Below are 20,029 nucleotides of genomic sequence, written 5' to 3'. Positions count from 1 at the left end.
TTGGAATATCGGGCAGGCCAGCAGGGACCACATTCTGAGATGAACTGGCACCCATGAGGGGCGCCCTATATCTGTGTCCAGGCTCCTGAGGTGGGGTGTGGGAGTCTGAGGATGGATGGGGTGTAACTGGGCTGCCGCCCTCCCTCCCCTGCCCCCCAGGACAGCAGAGGTCAAGCACAGGCCCAGCACAATCTGCTCAGCCTCTAAAAGGTTCACTGTGGACATTGGCAGCTTTCCTACCTGATGACCTTCACATCCTCCCAGGGCAGTGGTCTAGGATCTGGGAATGTGGTGCCTGAAGCCCTGTGTAGTTCCTGTATTTCAGCCCCACCCAACTCAGTCCTGGGAGTGTGAAGACCATCGGGGCTTCTGTATGGGAAGGTAAAGGGCTAGACATGCCCCAGTAAGGCTGACGAGATTCCCATGATGTCAAGACCCGAAGCAGAGACATTAGGCAGAAGAGTGGGAGGAAGATAAGTAGGAATACTCTCACTATAACACTCAACAGAACAGGAATCAAACCGGTTGTCTGTAGACCAGATAGCCAAAGGCTGACGACCTAACACTCTGAAGGAAATGTGTTTTAATCTATAAACTATTCTTATTAGTCCCATTGGTTATTCTAATTCAGTGGATTTTAAACTATAATCTAGAAGAATTCCTCTCTCTGTCTGTGTCTGTGTGTGTGTGGGGGGGGGTGTTCACATGTGCACAGATATGGTGGGAGGGGGCACTCAGCAGTTAACACACTTCTGAGGCCCGTAACTTCTCCATCTTTGGCCACTGATAGCCTTTGACCATGCTAGACTATAAAGCTATTGATGAAATCAATGATTCGTATGTCTGTTTGGGTGAGGGGAAAGTAATACCTCATTCATGAATGGAAAAATACCAAACGCTGACTCAGTTTGGAACACTCTTTGGATATCACTGAAGACTAACATAATAATGGGCAGAGATAATGGCGAAGCCACTTCTAATGATTAGATTCCACCCCTTAAATTGAACAGAGTGAAATGATACCATGTAATGATATCGTCACAGATGAAATGATACTATGTCTAGGATTTGCTTCAAAATAATATGAGAAGGGAAGAAATGGGTGGGAGATGAAAGGGGGTTGGCCCTGAGTCAACAGTTGATGAAGTTGGGAGATGGGTACAGAGGGGTTCAGTACACCAGTCTGTCTACTTTTGAATACGTTTCAATTTTTCTGCAATAAAAAATTAAAAGAAAAAGAAATCAAGAAAAAAGAAAGCATTCTTTATATTTAGATGCCTTTGAAATACAAGCACTCTCTTTTTAGCTGACGTTTTCTCAGCCAGCTATTGTCTCCTTTGGAAACAACTTGAATGTTCTGACTAACCTATGTGCTGAAATACAGTCTATAACGACCACGGCGACTGTTCTCTGAACACCTGTCAGGGGTCAGCGCTGTGCTAGGTGTTCTCACTTGCGTTAACCCACATGCTCCCAACAAAACTGAAAATGAAGACACTAAGGTTCAATATGGTCAAGTAAGTTTCCCAAGATCACACAGCTACGAATTGTAGACACAGGTGTTGGCTTTCATAGATATTACATTAAATGTGAGATAGTGAAATACATGTTTACCATACAACGTTAGCCTTGGAAGAATGCCTTCCCTGAAAAGGCAGCTATACACATCACAAATAACGTGGTCAGAAGGCTCTGCTCTGAGAAACCTGGGTGGCCCCCCCAGGGAAGCTTAGGGCTGTGGACCCCTCACTGCTCTGGCAACTGCAGTCACTTCTGGATTTTCCTCCTTTCACTCCAAGGACTCCACTTTTTTTTTTTTTTTACGAAAAGCCATAGAAATGGACCTCCAGCATCCAGACTGGAAAAAAGAAGCAAAACTATCTCTATTTGCAGGTGACATAATCTTACAGATAGAAAATCCTAAGGACTCAGCCATACTACTCAGTCATAGAAAAATTTTAAAAAAGATGAAATATTGCCATTTGAAAAAAACAATGTAAGTTCTTACCATTTGCCTTCGATTCTCCACCAGGTTGATACCAATAATTCCTAAGAAAGATCCGAAGCCCAGCTGAGAGCGAAGAAAAACCAAGGGAGGAAGCATCTGGTTAGCATACCTGTGGGCTTGATGCTGACGTTTAACAGTAAACAGTGCACAGGAGACTGCCACCCTTCAAACATTCGATCCAAGGTCCAAGGCCGGCCATCCCCACCTCACCAAGCTTTGACCACTGAGTGGCAGATGGCTTCGTGTACATTTGGGTTGGCTTCTCAGGCTCCATCAAAGTGGATGATTGGAATAGACACTGCTGAGACATGATCCATCTCATCTTCTACGTTCAAACATTTTAACTCTTACATCAGGTTAACTCGATTACAGGCAAAGAGAACATTATGTGTTCCCGTCTCCCTCACAAAGGACAACCTCTTCACAGTAGCCCAGACCACTCACGGCCCATCTTCTGCATCTGATCACCAGAGGAGAGGCCCACTTGATGTTTCTCCTGGGCCTGTCCCAATCCCATAGTTGGAGAAGAATTCCTCAGTTCTTCTCCAACTGAGAAGTCTAATATTCTCCAACAAAATATTAGAAAACTAGAACAATGGGTATTTCAAAAGAAAAGTTGCCAGTCACCCATGGACACGACAAACACTGCTCAGAGATGAGCTTTTAACTCAGGTGAGCAGGCAGACGGGTAACCTTAGGGAAGGAGAGGAGAAAGAAAAAGTAGGGTGCCAAGGGGCGCCTGAGAATCATTCTTCTTGTTCCTTGAGAGAGCCGAGATCTCAGCCTCCCCAGAGGAAGTGATACTGGGATGCTGGAGAAAACATACACATGACCGTCTTCATCTCAAACGGTCTCAAATGAGGGCTGGGCACCGGGATCCCTCCACCTGAGTGTGTCCAGGGGACACCGGTATGCCTCATCCTTCTATGCCTACCTAGTGGAAGAATTTCTTAAATATTGCCTCCCCTCAGCTTGAGGAATGCAGACTTTCAGCAACGCCACGAATGACGTTGCTCAGAACAGCTCGTGACAAGCTCTCACAGACAATGGAAGACTGCTGCCTGGGACCCTGCGTTGGAGCCACTCTCACGAGGCAGGTGAACCCTGCCCATTGGACTTCTGAGTGACCATTGGGGCCACCCTGGGGACAGCTAACCAGCTGACCTGTGCAACTGTGAAATCTGTAAGGCCATGGTATCAAATTTAATGAACTAAAAATCAGACCTGTGTATGTCTACAGGTGTCTTTCTCTGTGATTATACTTATGGAGAGGGACATGTAAGCACAGATGTAGTTTTTACCAATAATTTAAGAATTCTCAAGGAGTAGGAGAAAGAAATGTTTTCTTTGTATGATATTTCAAAATATCACAGTCTAACTCCACAGTTCAAACTTATCAAAATTCCACTTCAACATAAATGTATTAAAATATATCTATTAAGTTTCACTAAGTTCCACTTTTTCGGACTTGAAAAAAAATCCTCTTTCCAAAATGTTGAGGTGTTTAGTCCCAGTTTCTTCCTGGGATCTGTCCTTTGCTATAAGTCTCCAAGTTGGATGCAGGATCTCCATGGAAGTGACTTATCCACATTTTCTTTAAGTGAATTCCATCTATCGTCTCCAGAGTCTACTTCCAGAACCATCTGGGCTGAAGCTCATTTCATGCTGGTCGTGGCCCAGGAATCAGGTCCTTTACAGAGCACCTTGGATATTCTTAAGGTGGGGAATCCTGAGTCCGTAAAGCTCGAAGAGCAAGCAAAAAACTACTACTCAACACTGATCTTGAAACTTTGCAAGTAATTTAGGAGGATGCATCCTCACAGTCACTACCCGCACACCCCTCCCCCAAATTCCGGGCTCCCCTTCCCATCCAGGACACATGGCAGAAAAGCGGAGTCTCCAACATGACATCAGCTTCATGAGATTTCACTGATAAAATTTTTTCTGCACAGACACTATTTATGTAGAAGGTGCCAAAAAAATGTATACACATTTTAAGAAAGGAAAACTGTGTTAAAATGGTAATACTCAATATATACCGACAACAAAAGATGAATACAAGTCACGTTTGACTTCTGCAATGACAAGAGGTGCTCAAAGTGGTTTCCATCAGTGTCCAGACACTTCTGATGACGGCGAACTACTGCTTGAGCAACGTTGACCAAAGTGTCCACTTGTATACATTTATTTGGCATCGTCGGTACATATTTACTCACAAATTATATATAGGTAGATAATGTTGAGACATAAAGCAGACAAAAAATAAAAATAAAGGATAATATAAAGATGGAATGAACAATATTTGTAAAATATTTTTAAATATTAAGAGTACCAAAAACCTTTCATCTTTACTTTCATCGACATTTTCATCTTTCATCGTTATTATTACTAATCTTGATAATACTTTTGGTGAGAGTAATATGATTAAATAAGCTTCATTTTTTCAAAATCTTGGTGGAGGCACGTTAGGTGCTAAACACAGCAGCTCACGGTTCTGGTGCATTTTGGGCCTCATAGCTGATATAAAAGGCAATTTCACAGGCGCTCCCTATGCACAATGCAAACCCTTAGAGCAAATTTTATTGCTGTGGGAATGGATGTGAGCTCATAGGTCAAAAATCTTGATAATTCTGAATTTAGGTTACCGCTTCTTGCCAGATCTGATTAGCTATCATTTTCCTGTTGTTCCCAAGTGATAGCATGATTCCTGTGATCTTCAATCGAGCCTCCTTGGCAGGTGCCTTTTAAAGCTACAGGTCTGTTTTCCAAGGACTACTCTGGTCAGCTTGGTCTCATGGGGATAAAATCCAGGTGTCACAGCGCTGGTTCCCTCTGGAAGCTCTAGGGCAGAGTTTGGGCCAGGCCCTTCCCGTGTCCAGAGCCGTCACACTCCTTGGTTCGTGGCTCCTTCCATCATCAACCTGTCCCATCGCATGGCTCTCCCGGGCCCTCCTCCACTCCTAAGGACCCTGTGCTAACACCGATCCAGCTGAACAATGCAGGGTCCTCACTGCCCCTTGACGCCAGCTAACTAGCAGACTTGACATCCCCGCTGCCGGTAGCCCACCACATTCACGGATCCCAGGTAGGACATGATTGCCTTTGGGGTCATTATTCTGCTAACAACAACCACCAACACAAGTCCCCATACCCTAAACCTCCGGCTTTGTGGAGCTAGAGCACAGTATGCCACCAACCCCCACAGCAATCTGTGGTGCCCAGCGCCCCGCCCACAGACCCCGGGACCACGTCACTCACAATGATTCCTGGGTAGTAGCCCCCAACAGTCACGTTCTCTGTCCTGGTGGTAGCGGCGAGGCCGATGGTCAGGATGAAGACAGACAACACCAGCAGCGACCCCACAAACCAAAGGGAAATCTTCTTTCTTCTCACAAACCCCTCTGCGAGGAGGACAAACAAGGAAGCTGTTAGAAAGGGCCAGGGTTCAGGAAGGAGGTCCAAGCCAACATGAGTGCATTCGGGGTCCGCGTGGCCCTTCTCTCTGAACCCAGCAGGCTCTAGAGCCTGGGACTCAAGCCCATTGTTCTCCCCTCTGTCAGCGCCCACCTCAAGGGCACTAACGTTTAACCACCATGATCCCAGGACTGCAAAACAAAAGAGGGGAGGAAAGGAAAACATGATGTTTCTTCCCATGCCAAAGGTTTTAAATCGCATGTGTGTGTGTGTTTAATGGGGGAAGAGGCAGCATATTTGATTATAACCACTAGCTCAGATGACCACTTGAATTGCTGGCATGCAGACATTTTTCACACTCCAGAAAGTTTACCTCCAAAGATTTACACTTCTACAGTTTTAACAGCAAGGCTTCATGGCAAGTCAAGGTTACAACACCCAAGAATAGAGTTGTTACATACTCGGAAATAAATTACACAAAACTCTAAATCAATGCGCAAACTCAGAAGAACTTGGCTAGATCTGAGTGTGCCGTCTTTATCCAGCTGACCCAGCAAGGGCGTATGTCTCAGGACATTTCATTCCAGAGGCCAAGGGGAACCGCATGCGAGACCCGCTCTCTCCCTCCCCCAGCACCCCTCTCAAACTCAACACTTCCTCCAGACCCTTGGGAAGACACTTCTCCCAAGAAGCTCATCCACAACCACCTATATCACCTTTACCCTGGAGATGAGATAGATTCAGTCACTAAGATTATAAACCACCAGCTCCCAATCAGCCAGCAGAAGGTATCTGGCCCAGGTCTGCCTACAGCTCCCAGGGCCTCAGGATGGTGGGATGGCGGCAGGAGGGGCTCCTCTCTGCACAGTGGTCCTGTCCCCAATGTTACCTGCAAGGCTCTGCTCTGCATGCCCTGGCCCATTCTCTTCAGGCTCAGGTGTGAGTATCTGGGATTCAAACCCCAGCCTTCTGGCTCCAGAGTTCCTTCCATTACACGCTCCTCTCTCTGCCTCCCCAAGAACACAGGTTTATCGCTGCGTCCACAGCCCTAGCTGTACCCTGAGAGAGTTGGGCTGTTGCAGGGTTTTGAACAGAGGAGGGAGGTGCTCTGGTTTTCTTTTTTTCTGATTTCTGCAGCACTGTGGTTGTTGTGTTGAGAGCAAACTACAGAGGAAAAAGGTTGGACAGAATAATACCAGCTCTGAAGGCTCACGCCTATGAGGATGGACCATCCTGGCAGCCCTGGTCATGCAGTAAAAGGCAGAGCCTTCCCTAAGGGGGCGCAGCCCACTGACAATGGCACAGTGCACCCCTCAACAAGAGCACTGGGTAAATAAGGCCTCTAGGCCCTGTCACGGCCCTCACTTCAAAAGGCCACTCCACTTCAACCACAAAATTGTCCTGATTACAGCGCCCAGGGGCCAGTCACGTGCCACATCCGTCATGTAAGCCTTTCAGACATGCCCTGGCAGTGGGCTCCCACTCCCACCATGGCAGCTTCTGCAGAGGTTTGGCTGAATAAGCATTGAGGGGAAGAGTAAGGAACAGACCCATGAGTGGACGCATGAGTGGACGCACAGGAGCAGAGATGACGCTGACTGCCCACAACCACCCCACAGGCCGCGTCACGCGGACACGGGTTCTGCTGCACCTCCTAATGATTCTGAACGCAGCACACACTAGTGATTCTCCCTACCTCATGTCCCTCCAGTCAACACAGCCATCCTGAGGCCCATCGTCCCTCTTGAGGTTCTCTGTCCTGAGAACACTGGCCAAACACCACCCTGTGTGGCCTGGTGCCCAGCCCACTGCTGCAGTCTTATCAAGAGGACAGGCTCTGCCTGCTATGTGAGAAGAAGCAAGTTGCTTCCTGTACCTGCTGCTGTTTTGGAGAGGGTGAGGAAGTTCCAACTCAAGTCGAGGTACGCAAGGTACGCCAGAGTATCTGAGAGCTGTCTTGACTGGTTAATTATTTCTTCCCTGGACACGGGAGGAAGGAGCTGGGGCACATTTGCCAGGCAATCCTGAAGCCTCTCCAGCTCCAGCATTCTTGGATTATCTCCCCATCTGTCTTCACTCTTCCCAGCTTCACACTTCCCTTCTTTCTCCCCACATCTAACTTTTTCAGTTACCTCAGGAATTTGTGCCACTCCTCTCATTATATTTTGGAACTAAAAACCAACCCTAATTGCGGTTGGAAAATATTACCAAAGTGATAATGACATTCTTACAAGGGAAAGGAAGACTGCTTTATATTTAAAATGTATGGTTCTTATTCTGCTCATAAAAGCAGTAGTAACTTTTTGTAGAACATTTATAAAGTACAGGAAAACACGAAAAAAATAAAATAAAATTTGCAATAACGCCATAACCCATAATTGGAATGTGGCCATATAACATTATGGTCTTTCGTAAACTGGCACCAAAATGCTTAAAAATCTAGTTGTTTTTTTGATTTAATGAACTGTAAGAATTTGTTCACCTTCTGAGACAGTTTTCTAAACATAATTCTTATTCATAATAGTGTAATCCACTAAACAGATGCATCAGTTAACCTATCCCTACTGTTGTATCTTTGGGTAATTTATAATTTTGTATTATTAAAACACAATTTGGAGGGATGAATAGGTGGAGCACAGGGGAATTTTAGAGCAGTGAAATTACTCTGCGTGATACTGTAATGGTGGATACGTGTCATTATACATTTTTCTAAACCCATAGAATGTACACCACCAAGAGTAGACCCTAATGGACACTATGGACTCTGGGTGGTAATGACCTATCAATGCAGGCTCATGGATTGTAACAAATGTCCCACTCTGGTGGGGGTGTTGATAATGGGGGAGGCTGAGGTATGGGAACTCTGTATCTTTCCCTCAATTTTGCTCTGAACCTAAAACTGCTCTGAAAAATAAAGTCTATATATTTTTTAACCACCACCACATGATAAATATCTTTGTGTATAAATCTTTCTGTCATCTCTAATCACTTTTTTAGGATAAATTTCTACAAGGGGAATTGCAGGGTTAACTACTTTTAAGGAGAAAGTAAAAGTTTTGAAGTAAAATTTAACCTTACAAAACAGAAGATAAACTTACAGTCTTTGTACAAGCTTTGGAAAGAGTTTCTTCATTTACAAGCAAAAGAATATAGCTTTATCTGATTGTTGTAAAATTGCTATTTTCATTGTTGTTTCCTAGTAGTTTTTATTATAAATATATAAGAATTGTCGCGTGTGAATGAAGCATTTCTAGGAGTGTCCTACAGGGAAACAGCCCCAAGTGCAAGCAGATAGTTTATGCTGTTTGGGAAACAGTGCGTTTGCACATGCTCTGGGAGGTCCTCACAGTGGATTTTCCCTTGTTTACTATTTACAGCGTCTTACTTGCAAAGAAATGTGCATGCAAAGAGCAATGATGGTTTTTTTTCTTGAATTTGTTTAAAGTCTGACCAAGGATATACGTATGAGGTAGTTTGCCCCAGAGTCAGATAGATCAGTAATTCCAGGGACGATGGCAGCAGATCGAGGGTGCCTTTGGGGAAACAGAGGACTGAAATGGCAAAGTCACTTTGAGAATGAGTGAGAAAGAGAAAAAAAAGAAGTCTCTCCATGGGTGAAATTCTGCTCTGGTTAATCCTAGAGAGGTAGGTAAATTGATTTTTTTAAAAGGACACGAAAGTTAAAAATGTGTCTTCTACATACATAGTGAACTGTGGAAGTTCATAAAATAGTCATATTAATGATAATACTATGTAGTAAGTGGGTAGCGACTTGAGCTTTTTCCAGAGCAGTCTAACTCTCTTTTCTCATTCAGTCACGACCAGAGGATTAAGCTCTCCCACTTTCCAGATCACCCTTACCAACCTCCATCTATGAACGGAGACAAATGCCAATTGCTTTTAGTTAGCGCCATTTCCACTTCAGCTATTCTTGCTTGACTGTTTTTTTCTTAAATTCCCATTCCAATGTTTTGATTGTTAAAATGTGTTTTAAGAGCAATAGGACGCCTAAAACTAAATTTTATGGGACTAAGTATTTGATAAAATTATCAGACAATGCCCTCCTCCTCAAATGATTTTGTTTTGCTATTTTTCTAAATGAAGTGCATTGTACATCTATTATGCCCCCAAATAATTAACTAGATGTCTCCGCATGGGCTTCAAATCACAGTCATAACATTTTATGGGCCTCATCTCTTAGCTCTCTGGGGGAATCTGTCTGCAGAAACCCCTCAACTATATGCTGGTTCTTAAAGCTCATGGCTCTGTTTTGATTCATCCCCTCAGGGACGTTGCATGATGAATGGGGAAAATCATCAGATCCACTAGGTTAACAGCATTTGGTCAGCCCTTGTCAATTTCATCAGTGACATTCTGATCTGCCAATCACAGAGTAAAGCATTACATTTATCTCTTTTGAGCTCATGAAAGTCTTTCTATGAACTATTTTTAATATAACTTTACCATTTCACCACTTTTTCCCAAGTCTGTCTTTTCCTCTGAAACTGTTACATGCTGAAAAGCAGGAGGTGTGAGCTATCCCTTTTTGTCAGCATTTCTGTCATAGGTTCCAAGGTTAATATAAGGTCTGGAAAGACAGCCAGGATAATTTATATGGGACACTGAGAAGGAATGGCTCTGAACAAGCTTATTCTAACAACACATCTGGTCATATTTTGACTCCATGTAAAACAGAGATAACAAAAAGAAAAATCCTGACCATATCCTTTATAAATATAGGATATTGCAAAAAAGAAAAAAAAAGAAAACTAGAAATTAATTCAAGAATAAGTAAGATATCTGTAATTGCCATAAGACATGCATTTTTAGATCAGGTTTTAGAGAGAAAAAGGATTTTGAATTGGAGGAAGACAACTAGAATTACCTGAATTGTTCCCTAAATTCTCCTGTCCCATTGGCAAGAATATTATTATGTACATTCATGTTTACAATCGAAGCACTCTTATGACAGTGCCCTGTTAATTAAAATATCTACTATTAGGTATATAACCATGGTGGCAGCGTGCAAGGATGGTACCCACTGTTCTGGACCGGCTCAGACCAACTGTGTGACCTTGGGCAGCCATTCCTCCTCTCTGAGCCCAGCAGAGGAGAATTCCCGAAGAGCAGGAGCTGTGTCTGTCTTGTTCGGCCCTGGATCCTCAGATCCAGTTCAAACTAGGAGATAGCTCCATCTCCTATGTTGAATGAATGAATGATCTCCAATTTCCCTGATATGGGAAGTGGAGATCATGATAACCACCTGCTTTACCCACCTCTTGAGACTGTGACAAGGAAGGATCCAGTGAGAGAATATATTTTATGAACATAATGAACATATTAATTATGGCATTCATGACTACATTATTCATGGGTCGTTTTAATGTTAAGATGGCATAGTTATTCTTCACCAGTGCTTCTCCAACTGGGAGTTGAGGGGAGAAGTTCTGACACGTGAATTTGAAAGGGACAACAGCTACATCTCACCTGTCTTACTGTTTTTCCAAACTCCAGTCTGTTTCCTGGTATCTAGAATACCTCAGAATGTCACCTTGTCACTCCTCATTAGACCTCCAGTTTCCTGCCCCTACTTGCCTTGGTGGGAATTGCTAAACCACAGATCCTGTGAAAACCTGGTCACGTCTGGAAGAAGTAGAAGGAGGGAGTTTGGGGGAGCAGTGGAGTTGATGGCAGATTCTGTCCCTGTCCCTTACACTTTCTCCTCTTAGTAGAGCCAGACAGGGAAAGGGGATGTCACAAAGACTGGGGAGGATTCCAAGTCATCACCTCCCTGCTAGCAGGGCCTGGGCCTCCCAGAAAGTAAAACGAGTTCTTTTAATCATGTGGGGACACCCAGCCATGGAGGGAAAGCGAGTCCCAGGAAAAGTAGACCAAGGCAAAATCATGTGCACCTCAGCCATCAATTTCTCTGTTTTCTGATTTTAATGAAACACATGCCCAAGGTGGTGAACACAGAACTCTAAGTAGAAAATACCCCCAAATCCCTCTCAGCGACACTGTTTAGTGTTTTTACATGAAAGACAAACCCCTAGTGTGTTTTTAATTTATAATTCCTCCTCAGAAGAGAAAACAGTCAAATGCTATTTTTAAACCATCAAGTAAGTCATTCTAGTGTAATAATATAGTAAGAAGGAGTTAATAACAGTTATTATTATTATTCACTAATAAGTAATTAGTTTCCTGGAGGATGAAAACACATGTAAATAAGTTTTGCCATAGAGCATTTTTCTTTAGAGAGTAGGGGATATAGAACTGTTTGTGGAAGAAACCAGAGTCCTTGATTATTGTTTTAAAATCAAACAACATTACGAATCTGGTTTTTAAAAAGAGATACTCCGAACAGGGTTGTGAAGTTAAACACCCTCAGGTTTTGATTGGATCATTTCTGAGTAAGCGGCGGGGCCCCGGAGACATCATCCGACCCCTCATTCCAGCTGTCAGAGCATCCCTTAGTGTGCAACTATTTTTTTTTCTTTTCTTTTCAAAAATCTTCCCTGCCCTCTCCCCTTCAGGAAAACACACCCAGCGCTATTCCCATCCTGGCCACTTCCTGGTAGAAAACCAAGGCCAGCTCCCCAAACTAAATGTGCAACAGGTTTCCTGTTTCCCCCACCCCTCGCCTGGCTTCCAGGCTGCACCAGGCTTGATTCCGGAAATCAAAGAATTAGAATTCCCAGAATTGATGGGGGAGAAGTCTGTGGAGGAGGCAGAACAACACCGAAAAAAGCAGTAAGCGCCCTTGTCACTTTCAAGCAAGATGGACCTACCTGGCTCGTTGAAATGAACTTTTTCCTAGAAATTTTTAGGGACTGAACTAGGGTATGAGAGACAGAACGGAGTGCAGCTTGGATTGTCCCATTCACATGTATTGTGCTCTATTGTTCATAAGGAGAGCTAGTAGGAAAGAGACAGCAAGGGAGACAGACAAATTCAGGAAGACACACAGAAAAAAAAGGCAGAGGAGAGGAGAAAGGGGGAGAGAGTATGAATGACAGGCCTGTGTCAGTGCAAAGGTCCCACAGATAAAGCGCCAAGAAAGCGGGAAGGACTGGCCCTGCGTTCTGGGGAGGGCGGGGACCCGTGGGCGCCGGGGGAAGCCTGTGAAGATGCTCCCTCTGCGCTCACCTGTGGTGTCCAACAGGGCCAGGGGCCCGGGCACTGGCAGCGGCGGCTGCTGCATCCCCGGCCTGCTCCTCCGCGGCGCGCCAGGTGGCTGCTCCTCGGCGACAGCGCGTGAGGTCGGCTCTCCTGGTGCGACAGCGACAGTCGAGGTGCGCGGTGGCCGCAGAATCTGCCACCCCAGAGCGCCGCCCTTTTTCTCCTTCTCCTCCGCCCCTTCTGTCTGTATCGGTCAGCTTCCTTCCCACTCGTGCTCCCTTCCCTCCCTCTGTCCCCTCCTCTGCCCCCATTTCACTCCCCCCACCCCGTTCCCTTCTCTCCCCGCCCTCCCCGCCCCATTCTTCCTTTTCCCGCGGTCTCCTTCCCCTCATCTCCCCCTGTGCCCCTGGTCTCCTCCCCAAGCCCCTTGGTCCCTTCTCCTTACCCTGCTCCCCTTCTTCCCTCTCCCCAGCCCTCCAGCTGCCTCAGGTTTTCCTGGAAATCGGACGTTCAGTCGCGAGGCCGGGAGCAAGAGACAGACCCAGGATGGCGTATACTTCTGGATTTCTAGTCTGTGCCCGCCACCGCGTCCAGTATAGAAGTAAATTCAGGAGTGAGTGGTTGTCATGGAGACGCCTATTCACCCATTTGTCTGAATTGAAAAATAATTCATAACACTTGCTGACAAAAAGCAAGTCTGATTTGATTGGTTGCTTTGAAAACAAGGACTGGCTCTGCCAATTAGGGTACATTTGTGTATTTAATAAAGTACAGCATGCACTGTTCTAAGCGCTCTGTTCAAAGTCCTTCCTTGTGTAGCCTTCCCAACAGCCCTACAAGTGACGTTCTACTGTTATCGCCCTTTTAGGATGAGGAAACTGAGCTCAGGGAGGTCAAGTCAGTAGCCCAAGGCCACACAGCTACTAAGTAGAAGAGCTGGGAGATCCATCCCAGGCAGGTTGGCTGAGCACCTGTCCACCACCCTACGCTACAGTGTGTTCCAGAACTGATGGGTTTGATCTGTAGTTCCAAAGCTTTGCTGAAAATACATTTTAAAAATATGTGTGTGTTGCCAGACATGGTATTCTTTTCCCCACTAATAAATTTATCACAGAAAACTTCAGATGCAAACATGAAATGGGCAAGTTTTGTAAAGTTTCTTTCAGGGCTACATGCACAAAGACTCAGAAAGCACAGCTCTAAAAAGACATGGCAGGTGTAAGTGTGCCCCAGGAGACAAGTGGCCCCACCTCACAGAAACATCACGTCATCCTCCCCCAATATCAGTGTCATTCTCCTTTCACAGATGAGAAAACTGAGGTCCCAGGAGGTTAATTGGTGCAACCAAAAGCAGATCCAGAATTCCTGCAGAGCCTGTGTTTTAATTGTAGGGAGGGACATTGGTTAGAATTCATTTCTTAGAACCCTTCGCCTCCCCCAGGAGCCTAAGCAGGACAACCACCAAGTGTATGAGGTGCATCCACTCTTGTGCCACTTATGCCAACTGACAACTAGTATACCCCACCTTGGGCTTACACAGGAGGCCTGTAGCAAGCGGAATTCTGCAGGGAGAGATAGTCTGGGATCAGGGTATTTTTAAAATGTAATTTAATTTAGCTCTTGCAAAGGTAATTATGAGAAGATGAGGAAATCTGTCTTCTACCAGTCTGAGGATAATCAGAGAGACTGGACAAATTATTATTGACATTAAGAAGCTAAACTTACTAAAACAGTTATGATAAATGCATGCTGTTCTCCCTAATACCAAATTCCTCCCGCTTTGAATAAATGTTTCAAGTATCCTACAACTTCCCTTATATGAATAGAGGTCGCAACAGGCCCCAGAAACAGCCAAGTCTCCTCAGTCTCTTACCCAGAAGAGTTGAGTCAATCTGGGTCCATCCTTCAGACGGTGCGGGTGGCTTGGGGTGGGGGAATAGGACTGACACCAACATAGCCCCTACAGCATGCCTCACGTTGTGACCACCACTTTTCAGGTGCTGCCTCATCGTCATGCAGGGTGTCATGCGGGGTCTCTGGTCCCGCTCCCCGCATAAGAACCCAGGGTATGGCGAGGCCATAAAGGAATACCAACTGAGCCACAGATAGGGGAGTCATACCACGATATTCTCTCTGGCGGCTGGGTTGGAGACACAGGAAGCAAGAGCCGCACTATCAATCTGCCGTCTGCTTCTCTGTCAATCAACCCCACTTGCTAACTGCAATCCCCGCTTGCTAGCTTAGCCACGGCAGTTATATCAGTGGCTAATGGCAACAGCTGATGGCCATGTACTACCCGAGCCAGCACCTTTCCACATGAGGCCGAGAGCCTGGAGACTGCTCTCTGGGATTCTGTCCCCACACTGATTTAATTCATGCAATACTATACCCATTTCACAGATGAAAAAACTGAGACACCAAGAATTTAAATAGTTTTTCCAAAGTAAAATAGCTGGTCAATGGCAGAAACAAGATACAAACCAAATCAGTCCAATTTCAAAGCGTAATTACATCTTCTGAATGGGAAACATGTATTTATCTGACTATAGACATTTAATCTTTCATTCATGCAATCAACAAATATTTACTGCATTTCCTCTATATGCAAGATACTAAGAGAGCTTCAAAAATGAATCATACAGACCTGCCCTTTAAGAACCTTAGAGTTGAAAGCAAGAAATATGGGAAAATACAACAGACTATTATACTACAAAGCAGACAATGATAGTAGCATCTGTGAGTACAATTACTGTACTAGAGAACAACCAGTATCCCCACGGGCATGGCGTGGCCCATTCGGAGTCCAACACCTCCCTGAAGACCAACACAGTGATACTCAACATTGCCTCCCATGGGAACCCTCTGGGAACTGTTAAAAATCCTGGGCTCTGGAATCTTCCATCAGAGCCTCTTCAATCAGAGCCTCTGGAGATGGGGAAACATTTGAGGTTTCCAGGTAAGTCCATAAGCAGCTGAAACTGGGAATCACTGCTTTCGGGACAGATAGGATGCTAAAGGAGAGAAGTGGAGGGTAAGTAGTTTCAGGAAGAGGTTGTGTTTGTGTCAAGCATGGAGGATGGAGCTGGATGGGGCAAAGTTCCAGAGGCTTAGGAGCAAAGCTAAGTTGGAGGGGTGAAAAATCACCATTAAATCTCACGATTCTGGCCTGTGGCAATACCTCCCATCAGTCTTCCTGCATCCTGCTCATGCCTAGTGGCAGACTTTTCCCAGCATGGGGGCCAGGGTGACACCCAGCTGTCCATAGAGCCAGCATGAAGGAACGGACAGGAAGGGCTGGCTCTGCCCCCCAAACTGTGGGAGCAGGGACTCATCGTCCCATGGGTCCATTATCTCAGTCAGTCCATTATCCTTGTGGGCCCCACAAGCATGTCAGCACACACAGGCAAATGGGCACACGTGCACACCTGTATGTACACACCAGGTTGGCCCCGAGTTGCAGTGTAGACAGTGCTAGGTTGCAGTGGCAGATGGAGGACAGGTATGGCAGGAGGTACATCTGGCCATCAGTCCTCAGCCATTGCCCCTCTGTCTACCACTGAGCTCAGGTGGACTTTTGTGGCCATCATGCCTTTGTCTGCTCCTTGCCCAGTGAAAGGATGGGGCCACCACAAGGTCCTGCTGCACCAAAGGCTGGCTTGGGAAGCAGGACACAGGCTTACCACTCTGGACACTGGCTGACCTCCTCTTTCTTCCTTCTTTTACTACCCCTGAGTTTTCTGGGTTTAGGCTTTGGAGAAAGCAAAGACAGAAAGACTTGCAGGATTTTTGCCTATCCACAGTGCCACAGGCTTCCGTCTTTGAAGCCATGAATCTCAGGCTTGAGCGAGAGATGGGAAGTAGAAAGAATTTTGTATAAATTAAATCACAATCAGGGTGATTTAAAAATACAAGATCAGGCTGCCCAAGAAGGGGATGCATGCAGCCCTTGATCCTATGCCAGTGGGGAGGGGACCCTCTCTGGTTGCCCCAGGCCACTACAGGAGCAGAAACTGGCCAGGACACCTGACAAAGACAGCCAGGGAAGGGCCTTCCCAGGGACTATAATCACCAAAAGTTTTGCATCATTAGGATAAAAGCAGGTGTGAGGGAGTGGTGGGCAGGGATGGCCACAGCACCTATTCAGTTCTATTAAAGTCATCAAGGGCAGGGACTTCTGCCCTTTTGTTCCCTGCTTAGAACCATGTCTAGCTCATGGCAGATATGCAATAAAAATACATTAGGGGAGAGATCCAAGATGGCAAAGTACATAAACACTGTGCCTGCTTCCTTCTAGGAACACATTAAAATGACAACTAAACTGTAGAACAATCAACCTGGAAAACCACCTGAAGTCTGCCTGAACGGAAGTTTGATACCTAAGGATATAAAGAAGAAGCCAAGTTGAGACTAGTACCTAGGAGGGGCGGAGACACGGAATTGGCTAACCCCAAACTTCCGTGTGGTGGTTGAGAATGAGGAGGGATAGCTCAGCCACAGATGTTCCACCCAGAGGAGAGAGAAACCCCAGTCCCAACCAGCTTCCCCAGCCCAGAGTACTGGGAAGAGGAGCCCCCACAACATCTGGCTGTGAAAAATAGGGGAAATTCCTACCATCCGGGTGGGATGGAAAGCTGCCGGAAACCCCGTCCTCCTCTTAAACAGCCCGCGCACAGATTCATTCACTCAGAGGCACTCACCTTGGGCTCCGGCAGAGGCACAATAACTCGGAGGGTGTCGGAGACATATGCGGGGCAGACTGAGTTGTGTTGTTTCAGGTTGAGGGCTGGAGGACAGTCACCTATCCGTGGGAGGAGATCCTTCTCCCATGCAGCCTGCAGGCGGGCGCCATCTTTCCTGTGTTGAACCCGCCCCCATCTGGCCAAATCTGAATCTGATTGGTCTGGTGAGCTCCACAGCTCCATCCTGTTAACTCTCTGGGACCTCATCCTACCCAACTCCCCCAACACCTGTTGCGCTTTCTCCAAGAATCGCCAGCCCCGCCCACATTGCACTTTCTTGGAAAACTATCAGAGTCCAACAGACCCCAGGCAGGCAGTGACTGGCCTCAGTGTGCTCTGAGACTTTTGTTGAGTATCTCCATGCTCAGCACTGGCACCAAACCAGAATTTACAATGGCCAATAGACATGTGAAAAAATGCTCAACATCACTAATCATCGATTAGTGATGAAAAACCACAATGAGATATCACCTCACCCCAGTCAGAATGACAATCATCAACAAGACAAATAATAACAAGTGTTGGAGAGGTTGGAGAGAAAAAGGACCCCTCATACACTGTTGGTGGGAATGCAGATTGGTGCAGCCACTATGGAAGGCAGTGTGGAGCTCCCTCAAAAGATTAAGAATAGAATTACCATATGACTCAGCAATCCCTCTCTTAGGTATCTACCCAAAAAATCTGAAAACATTTTTCCATAAAGATATAATGTGCTCCAATGTTCATTGCAGTTTTGTTTATGGTGGCCAAGACATGGAAACAACCAAGTGTCCTTCGATAGATGAATGGATAAAGAAGTTGTGGTATATATACACAATGGAATACTATTCGGCCACAAGAAAAGATGAAATAGTACCATCTGCGACAACATGGATGGATCTTGAGATTATTATGCTAAGCGAAATAAGTCAGACAGAAAACGTCGAGAACCATATGATTTCACTGATGTGTGGTACATAAAACTGAAAACAACAAAAGAACAAGACAAACGAATGAAGAAACAAAAACTCATAGACACAGACAATAGCTTAGTGGTTACCAGAGGGTAAGGAGGAAGGGGGTTTGTAGAAGAGGGTAAACCGGGTCAAATATATGGTGATTGAAGGAGAACTGACTCTGGGTGATGAACACACAATGTGGGATATAGATGATGTATTACAGAATTGTACACTGAAATCTATGTAACTTTACTAACAATTGTCACCCCAATAAACTTTAATTAAAAAAAAAGACACCCACAGAAGGAAAGTAAAAGGATGGAAAAAGTTATTTCATGAAAATGAAAACAAACAAACAAACAAACAAAAAAGCTAGGGTAGCAATACTTATACCAGATAAACATATTTTAAAACAAAGGCTATAACAAGAAAGGACCCAGTAATCCTACTTCTGGGTATTTGTCTGAAGAAACCCAAAACACTACTTCGAGGGGACATGTGCATCCATATGTTCATTGCAGCATTGTTTACAGTGGCTTCCATGGAAGAATGGATAAAGAGGAGGTGTTACATATATACAATGTAACATTGTCGGCCATGGAAGGGAATCGGTTCTTGCCATCTGCGGAAGAATGGATGGGACTGGATGGTACTGTGCTGAGTGGAGTGTCAGACAGGGAAAGACAGATGCAATGTGATTTCACTTATATATGGAATCTAAAGAACAAAACAAACAAACAAACAAAAAACAGAAACAAACACATAGACACAGAAAACATTTTGATCGTTGCTAGATGGGACGGGTTTGGGGTTGTGGGTGAAAAAGGGGGAGGGATTGAAAAGTACAAACTGATTGTTACAAAGTAGTTATGGGGATGTAGGGTATAGCATGAGGAATATAGTCAATAATATTGTAATAACTATATATGGTGTCAGATGGGTACTAGATTTGTTGGGGGTGAGAGATAGGAGGGGCTGGGGTGACAGGGTGAAAAAAGATAAGGGATTAAGAAGTACAAATTGGTAGTTACAAAATAGTCATTCGGATGTAAAGTAAAGCATAGGGAATATAGTCAATGATATGGTAATAACTACGTATAGGGCTAAGTGGGTATCAGACTAGTCAGTGGGATCACTTCTTAAATTACATAAATGTCTAACCGCTATGCTGCACACCTGAAATTAATATAAAATAATATTGAATGTCAACTGTAATTTAAAAATTTAAAAAGGAGGGGAAAGATGAAAGGGAATAAGAGGTCCAAATTTCCGGGTATAAAACAAATAAGTCATGAGGATGTAACATATAGCATGGGGAATATAGTCAGTAATATTGTGATAGCATGGTACGGTGTCAGATGGTTGCTGGACTTATCATGGTGATCACTTCTTTAGGGTTATAAATGTTGAATAATTATTGTGTACCCCTGAAACTAATATTGCTTGTTAGCTATATTTTTAACAAAACTCTCTTTAAAAAAGAAAAAAATATGTTGAAGGAAGACTGAATAAACTTGACTCTCAAACACCACTTAGCACTTGCTCCCTGCCTGGTCGGGGCACATGCTGAGCACATCATCCCTCTCTTACCTGCGCCCTCACCTTCGTGGCCCCACTGGCTGGAGCACTTATTGGAGGACCCCTCACTTCAGTCTGACTGACGGGAAAACCTGTTTATTTGAGCAGATAGGGTTCAACAGTCTCTCCCAAGGACATGCCCTTTACCAGCTCTACAGAGAGAGGGATTAAAAGAACCGTAAAGCCACATTTGTCAGCCACAGGCATAGTTTGCTGCCTCTGCTTTGTTCCAG

At 45.0% G+C, this 20,029-nt stretch overlaps 1 protein-coding gene across 3 annotated transcripts in view; it reads right to left on the bottom strand.

Moving 5' to 3' along the window:
• The window catches only part of TMEM255B (transmembrane protein 255B), a 35,896-nt gene extending 22,770 nt beyond the window's left edge, over positions 1-13,126 (bottom strand). For 2 of the 3 annotated variants that reach the window (XM_033104729.1, XM_033104726.1), the window contains exons 1-3: positions 12,569-12,765; positions 5,267-5,409; positions 2,009-2,071 (exon numbers count right to left, since the gene is read on the bottom strand). In XM_033104729.1, the coding sequence (XP_032960620.1) occupies positions 2,009-2,071; positions 5,267-5,409; positions 12,569-12,623 (261 nt within the window). In that variant the 5' untranslated portion in view covers positions 12,624-12,765. Of the gene's footprint in view, positions 1-2,008; positions 2,072-5,266; positions 5,410-12,568; positions 12,766-12,986 lie in introns of those variants that run through there. The other variant, XM_033104727.1, reaches the window with a different exon arrangement.
• Positions 13,127-20,029: the final 6,903 nt, after the last annotated feature.

This window comes from Rhinolophus ferrumequinum, chromosome 4 (assembly GCF_004115265.2).
Source record: "Rhinolophus ferrumequinum isolate MPI-CBG mRhiFer1 chromosome 4, mRhiFer1_v1.p, whole genome shotgun sequence".
Classification (NCBI taxonomy): Eukaryota; Metazoa; Chordata; class Mammalia; order Chiroptera; family Rhinolophidae; genus Rhinolophus; species Rhinolophus ferrumequinum.
The sequence above is the reverse complement of the archived record's forward strand: the minus strand, read 5'-3'. Positions and strand labels throughout refer to the sequence as shown.